Source organism: Crocodylus siamensis, chromosome 6 (genome assembly GCF_052110815.1).
Source record: "Crocodylus siamensis isolate JL-2025a chromosome 6, ASM5211081v1, whole genome shotgun sequence".
Lineage (NCBI taxonomy): Eukaryota > Metazoa > Chordata > Crocodylia > Crocodylidae > Crocodylus > Crocodylus siamensis.
The window spans coordinates 32,901,636-32,917,150 of record NC_143400.1 but is presented as its reverse complement, the minus strand read 5'-3'; the positions used below and the strand labels follow the sequence as shown (position 1 = coordinate 32,917,150).

General features: G+C 55.3%; 2 protein-coding genes across 2 annotated transcripts in view; one reads left to right on the top strand and one right to left on the bottom strand.

The window, feature by feature from the left end:
* The window catches only part of LOC149862242 (olfactory receptor 13G1-like), a 7,984-nt gene extending 686 nt beyond the window's left edge, over window positions 1-7,298 (bottom strand). Inside the window, exons 1-2 of the mRNA XM_090053903.1 lie at window positions 7,160-7,298; window positions 5,905-6,071 (exon numbers count right to left, since the gene is read on the bottom strand). Of these exons, the coding sequence (XP_089910029.1) occupies window positions 5,905-6,071; window positions 7,160-7,298 (306 nt within the window). The remainder of the gene's footprint in view (window positions 1-5,904; window positions 6,072-7,159) is intronic.
* Window positions 7,299-12,418: 5,120 nt separating this feature from the next.
* Window positions 12,419-15,299, top strand: LOC149862241 (uncharacterized). Its single transcript, XM_090053901.1, has 2 exons — window positions 12,419-13,436; window positions 15,223-15,299. The coding sequence occupies exons 1-2, from the start codon at window positions 12,419-12,421 to the stop codon at window positions 15,297-15,299; spliced, it is 1,095 nt and encodes a 364-aa protein (XP_089910027.1).
* Window positions 15,300-15,515: the final 216 nt, after the last annotated feature.

Here is a 15,515-nt window from a genome sequence, read left to right as displayed (position 1 = left end):
GCAATACAGTATTTGCAAAGTGACTTTGTATAGGGCTGGAATAATAAAGCTGGAATAATAAAGCATTTCTACTAGAAACCTTTTCTATATACTTAGGGAGGAAGCAGTGGGCGCTTCTGGCCTGTGCTTGTGCCGCCTCCTGCCGGTAGTCCTGTTTCTCATGCCGGTTCTGTTTTACCCCTCAAATGAAGTTAACGACGGTCAGGTACGTCACCACCCTCCGTGCTTTGCAAAGCCTATTTGGATTTTCCTGATCGCCCAGTAACAAGTGTCATGCGCCCCGAAGACCGGTGTACCCTTGACCTGCAAGCCTTGGTCGGCACGACCGTCTTGGCGTGAAAGGGATCGGTGATCGGACAGGTGGGTGTTAACGGCGAGTAGGAATCAGGTGACTTAAAGCGTATTGGTTACACAGAAAGTTTATTTTACTTACTCTACTGATGGTTGCAGCGTAGGCCAGAAGAGTTGATTACTTAGTTACAGCATGCAGATGTTCTGTCACCCAGCGATTACAGTGGGTTGCAGACTTGCTGAATGCAGGTTTCAAGCAGTTCACACAAATTTACGGTGGTCCGTAGACCTCGAGAGCTCTTGACGAGAGAGACGAACGAGCCGGCAGAGACCAATACGCCCAAAATAGGGCCGGGGGGGGGCGGGGAGATGTTTGTAACTGGCCAATTACAAACTGTGTCTCCTGGGGATGCTCGGAGATCTCCGCTTTGGGCGGAAGTTCTTTCAAAGATATACTCAGCAGGGTGGCCAATTACTACACGCCAGGCATGAATAATTAATGGGCTGGCAATTGTGCTTTCTTTGTCTGCTCAGGTTTCATGCTGGCACAGGCATTTCTTTTTGCTTGGGTAGTACTGAGCCTGTTTGGTCACAAGAGGGTGAGCACGACACATTATTCTGATTTTACATTTTCATTAAAGTCAGTTAATCTCGTTACTATAGGTACAGTATCTTTTTTTGATGTATTCAAAGTTAGTTTCTCTTGTGTAGGGAGCTCCAGTGATTTGGATGAGGCACAAACGATGGTGTGTGTATATAGCACTGTTATTACAGAGGGATAATGGTGTGAGACTACAATTACAGAGTTTGTCGTGTTAGCCTCTGACCTTTTGCCATCGGCATCCGAAATCAAAGACTTTGATCGTTGACAACAAGGTTCCCCAAATCTGCCCCCTCGGCTCCCAAATCATTCCGGCCAGAATATAAAGCTGCTTACACACTTAATGCCACGGGAAAGCCGTAATGCACTGCTCACTGACACACAGACACCAACTTCGCATTTGAACTCAAGAAGATACAGAAACAGAAATGAAGTTGCAAATCTCTTGGCACTCTTCTCGTCAGCCTTAGGTAGAGAGGGGAACCGCCTGGCCACCGGCGACTTGCTGCCAAGGTCCTACAGGTTGGTCTGGAGACAGCAGCGTTGAAACCGAAAACGACTACATCGGCCATCATTTTTGGAATCTTGCCTGAGCTCACAAAACAGAGATTACAGCAACCTAGAAACGCTTGTGTGGATTCATGACAAGAACAACACAAAAACGTGACGCAGGTGTAGCGGAGGGATTTTGCTCCCATCCCACACTAACAACTGCAAGACCCTGTATATAAAAAGAAGAGACAATCCTCAGAGTCCTTCTCAGTTCATGATGTACTAGAGGAATGTCCGATTCCCAGCCTCATTTAAAAAAAAAAAAAAAGCCGTTTTCCCATATCTTCCCAGGGAACAGCTGCTCAGTCCATCTTGTTTCAGTACTCACGGCAGTAATCAATACTGGCTGGCAGACAAGCTGTTGCAGACTTCACACAGGCTTTTGTAGCATTTGCATAGAGACCGCAGGAGCTGGGTGTGGCGCGGGTGGGAGGCCTGGTGCCGGGTGTCTCTCGTTCGTGACTCGAGACCGGTCTCGAGTCACGAGTGAATCCTGCGACCCGCGTGGGGCAGCTACAAGAGGCTCGGGCCGGGCCCGCTCTCCCGTCTGCGCCTCGCTTCCCGCGGGCCTGTGTCTTGTAACTCAGTGGGAATGAACATTTTTCCCTCCGAGCAGTTCAGTGCAAACCGGCCCCGTGCGTTGTTCCTGTAGGAAAAAACGGAGGGAAACAAATACTCCGTCTCTCTCTCTTTCGGTCGCAAGCGGAGCGAACTGCAGCCTCCCAACTGCGAGAAGGAGCCAGCCTTCAACGGAACCGAGATTGGAAGAGACTTTCCCGAGGGGCAAGTTCTCCCATAACTGCCCCTGTGCTCTGGCCCCTTCCTTTACATCACCCACAGAGACGGGGCCTGAGGGAGGCGGGTGCCACAGCCTACTGTGGTACCTGATTCGGTTCGAGGTCTTACAAGGGTTAATGGGTTACTCTTCTATCCTCACCTGTTTTCCCAAACCTGAACCCTTAGTACCCCACAGGTAAACTTAATCCCAATTGCTAACCCTGATCTAATTGCAGATCCCAGGAAACATCCTTAGACCAGACCATAACCAATTTATAGACCAAGTATTAATAATCCCTTTTAATAACCAGGACCTCTTCCGAACTCAGCTTATCCTAATCATATCCTTGGATTACTAATTTAAATAATATTATGCTTCATCCTAAGGACAGCCATAACCCCAAACCTACCTGCAACCCTTGATCTTATTGCTACTAGAGTAATTATAACCTAATCGTAACCATAACTGTAACACCTAGTTCTTGCCTTTATTGAACCCCCTGCTCTTTATGCTGACTCCCCGTATATTCAGAGTCCCACAGGGTGCACTGGCGCCTAGCCTGAGCCGGGGGCACGCTCCGGGCTGTGTGACTGCCTTATGAAGAGCACAGCACGGCCCTGCCCTGTCCTGTGTGCAGCGCGCCGGGAAGCAGGAGGATTTTTTAAGCCAGTCCGGATCCTTAGGGACCTGCTCTCGAGTTTCGCCACCACCCTGCCACCTGCCTGGCCTGCCACCTGCCCTGGGACTCCAGGGGACAGCTGCTTCAGTCTCGCGGGAGTACAGGGACCTAGAAACGTCCCCGGGGTTGCTCTAGCCTCTCCGGGGCTTATGCTTGTCCTCCTTTTTCTCAGACTTGAAGCAGAGCCTCGCTGAGACAGAGTCCGTCCTGGGCAGGGGGTCGGGGGGGTGGGGGAGGAGAGGTGGCAGGAGATGAAGAGAAGCAGGAACTTGCCTCTCCCAGAGGACAGGGAGCTTCCCCGCTGGAGGAGCTCTACTTGCTGCGGCCCAAGCACGGGGCATCTCTCTGAACCGAGCTAGTGAGGGATCGCTAAAAACAACCCGGGCTCGGCTTGCATCCATGACCCAGCGCTGGGCTCGAGGAGAGCAAAGGCCGGAGCTCTCCCCGCGCCACAGAAGTAGCGGCCGGAGTCCTCCAGAGCACGCGCCGCTGCGTGGGGCTGCGGGGCGTGTGCGCGCGGTCTGGGTGCGGGAGTGACATGCTGAACACCCGCAAGCGATGTCTGTGGTGTAAACGTGGGTCTGCAAGAGCCTGATCTGTGTGTCCGTGGGTGTGAGTCTGAGCGCCGGGAGTGAGCACGGTGGGGGTGTGAATTTGGAGGTGCTGGGAAGGTAGGGACGTGAGAGGGGAGAGTGCGATTGGCTTCCTGGGTTTCTTCTCGGGTGAGTGAGATGGGGGAGGGGGTATTCCCCTCTTGTGTGCAATGGACACGGTGGCCTGTCCCTAGACGACATGTGAAATAAGCAGCTTGTGCACGCAGAACACGCGCAGTCGCACCGCATCCCCACACAGGTAACTCCCTCTGTTTGTCTCTGTCCCGCTTCAGCAGACAGGGACTGAGCAGATCCTCCGTGGGGAACATCCCGCCTCCGTCGTTTCCCCCGAAGGGCGGCCGCCGGGACAGGAAAGCGGCGCGGCCGCTAGATGGCAGCACATCCCCATCATCGGCCCTGCTGAGTGAGTCCCTCGGGGCAGGGCGACCGCACAGTCCCTTTCAACTCCTTTTCTCTGAGACCGCTGTATCCTTGTACGGCCCCTTTCCCTCCCCGCTGTACGGCCTTTGGCCTGCCCCTGCACTGTTTACTCCTCCCTCGTCAAGGCAGGTGATAACGTCCAGGATCACCGGGGGGAGTCCGGCGCCCAGGACCCACTTACACGAGTAGGAATGAGTTTCCTGGGCGAGGTGTCACAAGGACCCGAGCAGAGCCTGCCACCCATGGCAGCTCCAGATCCCCAGGGTGGGTGCATTTGTCCCACAGTGGCCCGTGGGGAAAGAGACCAGCAGAAGACGTCCATTTCTCTGGAAACTTTTCTGGGTTTTCAGGTTGACGTGCTTGGGGTTGGGCATGTCCCTTCTGGGTTCTCCGGGCCCTATTTTAGCTGCCTGTGGGCTGAGGTGGTGCTCCTCCTTCTCAGACTGCCTCCCAATATTTTCATTGCAGCTTGTCTTTCTTGCCTTTGAGCCAATCCCTGTTCCGATCCTCCCGGCTAAGATCCAGGTCCCAGTTGCACATGCACCTTTGAGGCTGAATGAGACTTTATGACGGGTAGTCTTGGGACTGCATGAGGCCAGCCTCGACTGCCTACATTTCGTCTTAGCCACTTGGGGAGACTAAGCAGTGCACGTGATTGGGAGACTCCCTTGGATTCCCAGGGTTACACAGATTAGTCAAGGAGTAATAGCCACTTGCCCCATATTAACCCAGTCCAGCTCCACTTCATTGAGCTGGGTTTGAGCTGATGGGCATGAAAAAGAGGAAAGCTTCTGCCTCTAAGTCTCCTGGCGTTTCCTAAGGACTTGAGGGGATCTACACACCCAGCCCAGGGTCACGTTTCACTGGAATGCCAGCACCCCGCTCTCTTTTAAATTTCTCTGCCACTCCTTGCCTCCACCCACAGCAGCCACTCACAGATTTTCCATTAAGAAGATACCTTTCTGGGCCTCGAGACCTACCTCGTCCATAGCTGAAGCCAGTGAACGTCATCCAGTGATCCCTAATGCAGGGGACAGTTTTCAGATGAGCTACTACAGCACACGATGAGGCACCTATTCCTCCCCGACTAAGCAAGAGAGGCGAAATCGCAGGATGACATTTTCCAGCGGGTGCTTACTACAACTGGTCACCATTTGTGGCTGTTTCTCAAGCTGTAGCTGACCACCTGCCAGGCTCCGAATGCCTCCCTAGGGGCGCCTTATGTCCGGCCCGACCCCTTCCTAGAGCTAGAGTTGAAAAGGATGGAGCTGGAGACCCAGGCACAGCTGGCTGTCAGCCAACCAATTTGAAATACCTCACCTGTTACGGGGCAGATCCCAGCCCACCAGGTAGATGCCCCTCACCCAGGTACCAGTCACGTAGGCAGAGGGAGCAGGTTTCCCCCCTCCCTCAGGAATGCAGCCAGCTCCAGTTACCTAAAGAGACAGGGTAAGGGTGCAGTCTCCTCTGCTGAGCCCACCCTACTCAAATGGTCACAGCACAGAGATTTTATCACATTGTCACAGGCCAGAGATTTTGGGGAGAAACCAAGGTGGCTTTCTGCCTCACACCTTTCTCCTCTCTCCTCCTCCTGCCAGCTTTCGGAGAACAATCCTCCCGTCGGCTTTTCCCAGAAATGTGCTAGAGGTTTCCCGTTCCAGGAAGCCAGGTGCAAGGGGCCCCGTCCCACTTGAAAACCACCTTTCACTCTCCCCACATCCCTTTCCTGGCTCGGGGTTTCCTGACATCAGCAGCAGGACTCAGGTTCCCACGCCGGGAGGGAGCTTCAGGTTTTTGTACAGGGCTCCCCGTCGGTTTTATCACCGTGCCTCTCCTGAAAGCGCAGAAGTAGGTGGCGGAGTCACTCGGCTGAAGGTCGGAGATGCGCAGGCGCAAGGAGCGTTGGGGCTTCTGGAAATCAGCAGTGAACCTCGGCCCTGCCTCACTTCCCTTTGAGCCTTCAGAGTACTTGCCGCAGAAGCAAAACCACGCTGCCTCCGGGGCTCTGCTTGTACCAGTACAAATAATAATAGGTCTCCCCAGTCTCGTAGGTGCAGTCCAGGGTCACAGCCCCGCGCTCCACGCCCGACGCATCTTCCTGCCGCTGAGTGACTTTCTCTTCCAGGCTGGAGCCTGCTGTAAAGAAGCGGGGAAAGAAGTCTGCTGCTGAGGTTGCCTCTGCGATCTGTTATTCAGGGAGTCCCCCGCTAATTTTCCAGTAAAGGTTACTAGCTTCCTCCCCATCATCTCAGAGCTGAAAGTGCCTTTCCTACCCGATCCCCTTGGCTTCTCAGTACCTACGCCGGGGTCCATAACATGTTTCACATTGGTAAGGGGTCCCGTCCGCATTCAGCCTGCTGCGGCTGCCAGGGACCAATTCTCATTTCAGAGACTCGTTTCCAAGATCACGTTGATGCGGGTCCAGTTAATCCCCAGTGAGTCCCGTTGCCCCGTTTGCCTTGGGAAGGACCCAGACTAGGACCGACTCTGTCCCAAACTGGGACTCGCTGTGCTCCTTTGTGCTCCTGCCTCCCTGTCCCCCGCGTGTCTCCCAGGGGCTGTGGGAGCTGCAGGCGGACAGGCTCTGAGGTGCGGCAGGAAGACTTGGTGTCTCCCAGCCCAGGTCAGCCACACTCGCCTCCCTCCCGTCCCTTCGGGGTGGCGTGAAGGGGAGTCCGGCGGGAGGGTGAGCACTTACCCAGCAGCACTAAGGCTGTCACCGCCCAGAGGAGTCCGGGGTGGATCTCCATAATGGAAACGGGTCCCGCACCCCTCTGCTCTCCTCCCGGCCCCAGCAGCCCTGCCCCAGGGTGTTGCCAGGACTAAGGTAGGCTGCGTGTCCTTTCCAGTGTCCCCGAAGAGCTGGCACCCGGGTGAATTCGCTGCTTCGGTACAAACGGCAGCTGGAGAGTGGGGCCAAACCCTCTCGCGGAATTACCGCTGGCGGGACCGCCCCCCCCGGCCTTGGAGAAGCCCCGCCCACCGGGACATTCCGGTCAGCCGCGTCACAGGCGACATCCCCCCCGCACGCCACTTCAGTTGCCGGTAGCACAGCGCCCCCCAGCCTCGCCCTGGGGCAGGGCCGGCCGGACCTGGCGGCAGTGGGAGACTCCCCGCGCCCGCGCCCGGGCCCTGCACCCTGCTCCCTGCAGTGCGGAGCCGCCTCCCGCCCTCCTGGGGTGCAGAGCTCAGGGCAGATCTTGAGGGGAGAGCGCCCCACTCACACCCGCACCAGCCCGTGGGTATGTGCTTCCTTGCCAGGTCAGCGCCCTCCGCCCGCAGGCGCCTGGACTCAGCTCCCAGCCCCGCAGCGGCTCCTAGGCTGGCACCTCGGGGCGACCCGCTGCGGTCTCTACGCGCCATGATGCAGAGCTGGGAACCGCGGAGCCCCCATTCTCTGCCCCGCGGCGTGTCCTGCCCCGTCCCGCGACGCGTGGGGCGGGCGCCCGGGGGTCCCTGGCAGGCGGCAGGGGGAGCGCCCGGGACACCCGCACCCCTGCGCTCAGAGCCGCGCCTGCGGGCCCCGGGCCTTGTGCCGCTGGCGTCTGTCTGCGCCGCTGCGAGTGTGTCGGTGCGGGCGGGAGCAGCGGGCCCCGCGTTGTGCTTCCTGCGCTGCGGTTGGGCGCTGCAGTGTTAGACGCTACAGGCAGCTGTAGGCGGGAACGGGGCACCGCCGCCGTGCCGGGGGGAGGCGGAGTCCGGAGAAGCTGAAAAGACGCCGAGATCGCGGGGAAGCTGGAAGCGGGGAGGAAGGGGGAAGGGCAGGTGGTACCAGGTCTGGGGGAAGCTCCCGGGACCCGCCTGAGTCCCCACAGTTGTCCCGGGCTCCCCGAGTGCCTCAGTTCGCCTTTCCCCGAGACGCAGCCGCTCCTGGTCCTCTGCCTCGCGTGGGACTCCGGGACGTGGCAGTCAGGCCCGCGGGGAGGTCGGGAGCACACTTCCATTTTCATGATAGAAACAGGTGACAGTTTCTGGGGAGAAACCCGAGGAGAGGCGAGGGCCCAACTCCTTTGGGACGCTTTAACATGCTCAGCTCAATCCCTAGAGATCATCGCACGTGCCTTCTCTCTTTCCACCTCAGGCTTCACTCTTCCCAACATCAGAGTCTGAAAAGGAAGGAGAGAGCCCGGCAGGGCTCCCCAAGCCTGCAGGCACATGTACCGGCACCAGACGGGGAATCCCTGCCAGCCCATCCTCTGCACACAGGGAAGAGGCACCGCGCGCCGTTGCCACCGGGGAATAGAGGCGGCGCCCTCCGAAATGCGGTACCAGCCCCACCCGCCTGGGATTCACATCTTGAGTTCATGGCAGGGGAGCTGGGAATGGGGCTTCCCCTGGCCGCAGCCCGCCACAACGGACACTATTAGCGCCATTTGACCCAGTTTTCCTTTAATTTCCTCAATGTTGACATTACCGACAACCTCATTAAACGGATCTTTACCATTTGGGGAGGGGGCGCGGAGGGAGAGGGGGGAGGCCGTGGCAGGGTGGATACGTCCGAAGCCACCGGCCATTTCTGCATATTTAATTTTCACCCGACTCCCCCCGGGCGCTGCCGGCAGCTGCGGTGTCTGCTCCTCCGGCTGCTCGGGGCAGGGGGGTTTGTCCAGGTCTCCGGTGGGACTGTGGCACGGGGATCCGCTCAGAGCGCTGTAGCACAAGGCGGCGTCTGCCCGCTCCAGCGCCGCGATGCCCAACACGGGCCTGCTGCGGTCCGCCCGGGAGGAAAGCGTTGCTGGGCGAAGCCGGCGGTGTAACGCACCGAGCTCAAGGACCTGGCCCCTCTCTCCAGGATGTACTGCGGGCCTCGGGGCGGATACTGCCGCTACCACAGCAGAGAGATGAAATCTTGGCCGGTGTTGTAGAAACAGAGGAGGGTCACGGAGGCTCCTTCTTGCCGGGACACATCGGTTTCCGCGTGGTGGAGCAGGTCGCCCTGCACCGCGCCTGCAACGGGACGTCCAGCCCTGAGACCCTTTTCCAGGGCTGGCGGCTCCAGGGAAAGAAGCCCGGTGGCATTGCAGGGTGAAGGGGCCCATGGGAAACCCCACTAAAGAGGGCCCAGGAGGGGGGGGTCAGGGAAGAGAAGGTGCTGAGGTCAGGGGTCAGCGTGGGGGGTTCATGTTGGGGCTGGGAAAAGGGCGGGGGAGCTCGGTGGAAGCGAGGCGGCGCGCTTTGAGCTCCGCAGAGACGACAGGGTTGGGTCTGGGGAAAGGTTACTGCTGAGCGGTAGCACTCGGGCCAGGGCTGCTCCAGGTACAGGGTCCGGAGTTCCTAATTCCCTCGGTCCCCTGAGACAGTCCCCGTGCCCTTACCTACGGGACTTAGTAGCCAGACACCGAGTGTCAGGCCGATGTCCATGCTCTCCCGTGTGCCAGGAAAAGAAGTGTAACATTTCCGCGCTCCGCGACCGACGGCTCCGGCCCCGGAGGAAGAGCCTGGAGCCTCGGGACAGACACCGGGAGCGCCCTGGGGCCGGGCGATGGTGGCGCGGGGTGGGGGCGGGGAGAGGAGGAAAGCAGGGGCCGAGCTGGATCAGGGATCCGCTCTGGGTTTCCAGGCACCCGCAGTCAAGTCTTGGCTCTCGGCTCGGCCCCCGGCCCCCGGCCCCCGGCCCCGCTCGGAGCTTGGGCGCGGCGCTGAAGCTCTTGGAGCGTCTCTGCTCGTCCCTGTGTAGCCCCCGGGCCACGTTGCTCTGCCTCCCGGCAGTCCTAATGGTGACTCTGGGGAGGGCTCAGATACCGTCGTGACATCGGGAGTGCCAAGGCGCTGCTCTGGCTGGAAAGGCGTGGGGGTTTGGGAGCTCTAGCGTCTCATTCACTGGAAGTTTTTCAAGGAGAGGCTGGATGAACCTCTCTCTGAAAAGGTTGGCCTGGGCTCCACTGTTTCTTCCGCTGGCTTCTAGGAAATCTTGAAGTGTCCGGACAGGGATTCTTGGTTTGTATGCTCAAGATCTTATCTGCTGGGAAAATTGGGAAAATGGGGTTCAGGAAGGATTCCCCCCGCCCCTTAATTCAGGTCGGCACACATGCTGGGACATGGTCTCCTTCCTTGGTATTTCTGAGCATCTATTAACCACCCACCTCTCAGTGCCCCGTGGCCCCTGTTTTTATCTCCAGAAAATCCCCAACTTTTTAACGCAATTCACTGTTGTTGGGATTGGTCAGCGTTTGCTGTGGCTTGGTTCGCGGGAAGGTCGTTATTTAAAGGCTTGTTTTCAAGTTAATACCAATTAACTTCTAATCTCCAAACCAGGATTCCTCTGTCAGTAGGTCTGCCGCCACAATCGTGTACACAGACGTTTTCCCACCTGGAGGAGGCCTAAGGCCTTCTGTGTGTCTTGTTTACCGTCCTTTCTGTGAGCGATCATGTGTGTATGTGCGAGCACTTGAAGTCACGCAAGGACACCAAAGCAGTCGAGAAGTACCGATCTCTTGTTCTGCCCGTTACTGACCCAGTTTCTACACCGGTAGGGAAGTTGTCTGTGCTGAGTAACCTAACCACGTTTACACAGTTCCTGCCCCCTTTCCGCACAAGTATCTTAAGTGTTTCTAAAAGATTGAAGGCTCCAAAGTCGAATATTAATTATACTGAGCTGTCTCGTTGACATTTTTATAGCACAAAAGTACCTAACTCCATGTGCAAGCGATCAGAGGAAAAAAACGACCCCGCACTCTTGCCAAATACTACAAGGCACCCCCTGCATTTATCAGAGAATCCAGGCCCTTAAAATCCCGCATGGTTCCCGGTAGCGCCACATTGGAGAGTGCTCCTGGCATCTGCTTTTCAGGCTTCTTCAGCCTTAAGCTCCAAGGTACCTTTCGCTATAATATTCCATGGATGTAGATAGATTGGAGAGGGTTTGGAGAGCAATGGAGCTAGGGAATAGGCTGTAATGCAAGTGGTCTTGAATACAATATTACAACTTACTCACAAATGTTCACAGTTTTTTATAGATGTTTGGTGCATTAATGAATCAAACTATTTCACAGGTCAAAGTACCCAAGCCTAGTTTAAACAGAGAGAAAGCAGAATTAAATCAATGATGGGGATAGATTTTTAACTTCAGGAGCCAAAAGCACAATGGGACAGGCTGCCAGAGGAAGCTCTGGACTTTCCTCCAGTAGTTGTTTTCAAGATAAGTGTGGCTGGGCCTTTGTCTGGGATGGTGTAGAGAGACATCTCCATGCAGGGTAGAGAAGAGATCGACCTTCTAGTTCCTTCCCACACTCTGATCCTATCTTTACGGGTCTGGGCCTCAGGGGCCAAACCCCACTCCAAGCACAGCATATGGCCCTTTAGAGGATGGAGCCAGTTTGTTCTCATCGATGTTTCACTGGTCTGGAGAAAGAGACAAATGGGATGGAGAGAGAGGGGAATGGATAGATGGAGAGAGAGAGAGGTTCCAGTTGAAGGCCTGAGGGGAAAAGGGAGGGTCAAAAAGGCAAGTGGAGGAAAGACAGCAGAGGTGGCAGTGTACTTTATCTCCAGGCAGAGAGGTCCATTCGCAGTAAGACCAGGTGCAAGTGCAATCTGACAGTGCAGTTATCTTAGGACTTAGGCATGGTGAAAAAGTTCTGAGAACAACACATTTTTATTTATCTGTATAAAAATATAGATATATATAGATATAGATATATATAGTGATCTATATCTATATATAGTTATACATAGATAGATAGATCTACATCCTCTATCATAGACTTCCATTGAACTTTTTTAAAATCACCTTAAGAAACCCATGCGCCCATTACAATAACAGCACCTGCTTCCCTGCACCCATCCACATCCACCCTCTGCTCTTTCCTAATCCAAACGTAGTCCATTAGACCAAGGCCTGATTTGGGGTTTCCCTTTTCAGTTCATTCACTGTCCTTGTTGCTGCTGATGTCACTGTCACTTCTGCTGCTGCTGATCCTGTTGCTGTTCTCCTCCTTGTCTCCAGGTCCAGTTGTGTCATTGTCCCCTTCCTTCTCTCTGTCCACTTCCTAACCTGGGGGGACTTTGAACACCCCATGCCATGTGTCCCTTTTCCAGATGGAGTTGACTGCATCCTCTCCATTCTCTCCCACTGCTTTCCAGTAGCAGTCCTAGAGTTTGCTCAAAAACACTTCAATGCAGTCCTTTGCTCAGAGTTAGTGTGACTATACATGAGGAGGTTCCTGCATTGCCGTATGGCATTCCTGGTGCAGAACACAGACTGGTGGATGCGGGTTGTTCGGGACCCCTGATGTTTAGTCAAGTGTGTGGTGGGCCAGTAGGGGGCGCTCCTGCGCTGAGCCACCCACCTCCCTGCGCCCGACCACGTTCCAGGCTCTGAGTGCCTCCGTAGGGGTGCCTTGCGTGGTGGTGTTGGAGGTGGGATCCGAATACCCTGCTGTTTTACAGGCATCATTCAGGAAGAGTAATAGACTCACTGAAATCCCTTGAGCAAACATTTTCTAATTTGGCATCCGGTCGACAGGATACTGTAGATAGCCAAGATGGTGGACAAGTATGTCCAAATGACCGTGCCTGAACTAAAAGAACAGGCGAAAGAGAGAGGCCTTCATGTGAAGAAAGGGCTAAAGAAGGAAGAGCTGATTAAACTCCTTTGCGACAATAACTCCGCCACAAAGCCACCTTCACGCACATCAACTCCTGAGTCCTCCCCAGAATCACATTCCCACATGCCTAGTCCACAGCCCACCGAGGGATCAACCTCTACAGAGGAGCGCTGGAGGTACCAGATGCGGCTAGAAGCTGAAGAGCAACAGAGCAAGCTCAAGTATGAGCTGGAGTTGAAAAAGTTGGAGGCCCAGTGCGAGAAGGCACAGATGAAGCTGGAGGCCCAGCACGAGCACGAGAAGGCACAGATGGAGCTGAAAAGGATGGAGCTAGCAGAAAAGACACCACAGCACGAGGCTGAAGAGGCAAGGCTCAAGTGTGAGCATGAACTAGAGGTACCTCGTCTGCAGCACAACGGGGCAGATGCGGGCCCTCTGCGAGTGCCAGGGGGACACCCCAAACCGAACTCCCCAGCCTTCTCTTGCTACCAAGCCGGAGACGATCCCGACGTATTCCTCAGCATCCTTGAAAGGCAAGCCCGACGGTGGAAGGTGCCTGAGGAGAAGTACATGATACACATGGCTGCTCTGATAGAAGACGACATGGTGGTGGCCCTGAACAGCCTGCCCTCAGATGCAGCTGATGACTATGATGCCTTTAAACAGGCCGTGTCCTCAAGGTTCAAGTTAGGGCTGGATGATTTCCGGAAAAGATTCTGGAATCTCTACCCACAACCTGAGAAGTCAATGGCTGATTTTGTGGCCCTGTTGTGGGATGCACTCATTAAATGGGCAGACGGAGCCAAGGTTGACAGTAGAGAGAAGAAGCTCCATCTCATGGTGCTGCACAAATTTTACCACCGCTGTCCAAGGGAGATTAAAATCCTAGTCAAGGACAGGGGCCCCAAAACCGGCCCTGAGGCCGCTGAAATTGCAGATCAACTGTTGCTTAATCGTGAGGGGCCTGACAAGAAGCCTCCTTACTCTGGGAAGGAACAGAAACGGTTCCAAAGAGGGGGGAAGGGAGGGCCAGGTCCAAAAGGGGAAAAGGGGCCATTCCAGACCGAGCATAAGGAAGCCCCTGATTTGACCAAACCACCAAATTTGGAAAAGAGGGGGTGCTATAACTGCAGGGAGCTGGGCCACATCAAGCCCAGCTGCCCAAAGCTAAGCAGCAAACCCAAGCCCATCAGACATGCAACAGCCGTAAGCAGTGAGGGGGGAGACCTGAGCCCCTCTGAGGGGCATGCCTGTTGCTACAGGATCACAAATCCAGAGGAGGTGATGGCCCCCCACCGGACCAAGATAACACTAAATGGGAGAACCCTTATTGGGGAACTGGACACGGGGTCACGTGTGACATTAATCAATGCCAACCTTGTTTCACCTGAAGATATAATCCCGGGGAGAACTCTTACCATTCAAGGGGTGGGGTCTCCACCATTTGAGGTACAGGTAACCTGTCAGCCCATTGAGTGGAGGGGCTGCATGATGTGCATAGAATTGGGTGTGCTGGAAGGGGCTCTGGTCCCCATCCTGGTGGGACAGGATATTATTGATCTAGAACTCCTGCACCAGGAGGTGGACCAGGTCCTAGTGCTAGAGCCCTACTTTATTAATGCGGTGACTCATTAACAGAGCAGAAAGATTAGAGGAGGAGGGTTAGAAACTCCCCAAGACACCGTCATACCATTAGCTGCAGTGGGAGAGGCCCCTGTGGAGAGAGACTGCACCCCAGTTCTTGAGGGAACTAGCAACCCCGAGGGTGGGTTAAGTGACAGTCCCAGGGAGGTGTCTAGTATGTCAGAGGCGGAGGAATGCGAGACTGTCAGGGAGGAGTCCAAGGAAGTCCCTGAGGATGAAGGTGCATTCCCTGCAGGAGCACCCGAACTCCCTGCTGATTGCTTTGCCGGGCAAGAGGAGTTCAGGCAGGAGGTTCTAGAGGACCCCAGCTTGGAGGACCTCTGGCAGATGGCTCAGGAGCAAGAGACCGAGTTCACCCCAGAGTAGAGGAAACAGGTGGTCTGGGATAAAGGGCTTCTCTATCAGTTGTGGGTACCAAAGAACCATGCCCAGACCTGGGAACCCCAACGCCAGATCATAGTACCTCGTAAATACAGACAACAATTGCTTTCTATGGCTCACGATTTACTGTGTGCTGGTCACACGGGCAGGGAACGGACACACCAGTGGCTGCAGGAGAGCTTTTATTGGCCCCAAATTACCCAGAATGTGATGGACTACTGCCGATCTTGCAAGACATGCCAGCGGATGGGCAAAAGTGGGGACAAGAGAAAGGCTCCCCTACAGCCCCTCCCTATCACTGATCAACCCTTCCAAAGAGTGGGGATAGACACTGTGGGCCCTCTGAGGCATAAGATTCATAGAGGGAAGAAAAACAGCCTGACTCAAGTGGACTTCGCAGCTTGGTACCTGGAGGCAGTTGCTTTGACCTCCATCGAGGCACCTGTGGTTGCTGATGCCCTAACCAAGATCTTCTTTCAGCTGGGTTTTCCCTCCAAGATCCTGACTGACCAGGATGGAAATGTCCTGGCGGAGGTGATGAAGTGCCTGTGAGAGTGCTGTGGGGTGAAACTTCTCAAGACCACAGCTACCACCCTCAGACAAATGGGCTAGTACAGAGGTTCAACGGGACCTTGAAACGGATACTAAAGGCCTATGTGGACTCTAACCCCAATGACTGGGATGAGAAACTGCTGCATTTGCTCTTTGCCTATCAGGAGGTGCCCCAGGAGTCCACGGGGTTCTCGCCATTCAAGTTGATGTTTGGGAGTTTGAGGTCCTCTTGATTTGGTGAGAGAGGAGTGGGAAGGGGAAATCCCTTCCACCAAGACCTCCGTGGTGGAGTATGTGCTGCACTTTCGTCAGAAACTGACTGACATGATGAAAGTGGCACGAGACTCCCTGGGACAGGCCCAGGAGAAGCAAAGGTCCTGGTATGATGAAAAGGCTCGCTTATGTACCTTTGACCGCGGTGATGTTAGAAATATTATTAAAAATGCATTATCAATAG

What these genes read in the sequence shown, in the direction of transcription:
- LOC149862241 (XM_090053901.1), top strand. Translation starts at nt 12,419, where the DNA reads ATGGTGGACAAGTATGTCCAAATGACCGTGCCTGAACTAAAAGAACAG. An exon ending in AGATCAACTGTTGCTTAATC is followed by an intron (nt 13,437 to 15,222) that starts GTGAGGGGCCTG and finishes TTTGCCTATCAG; the next exon opens with GAGGTGCCCCAGGAGTCCAC.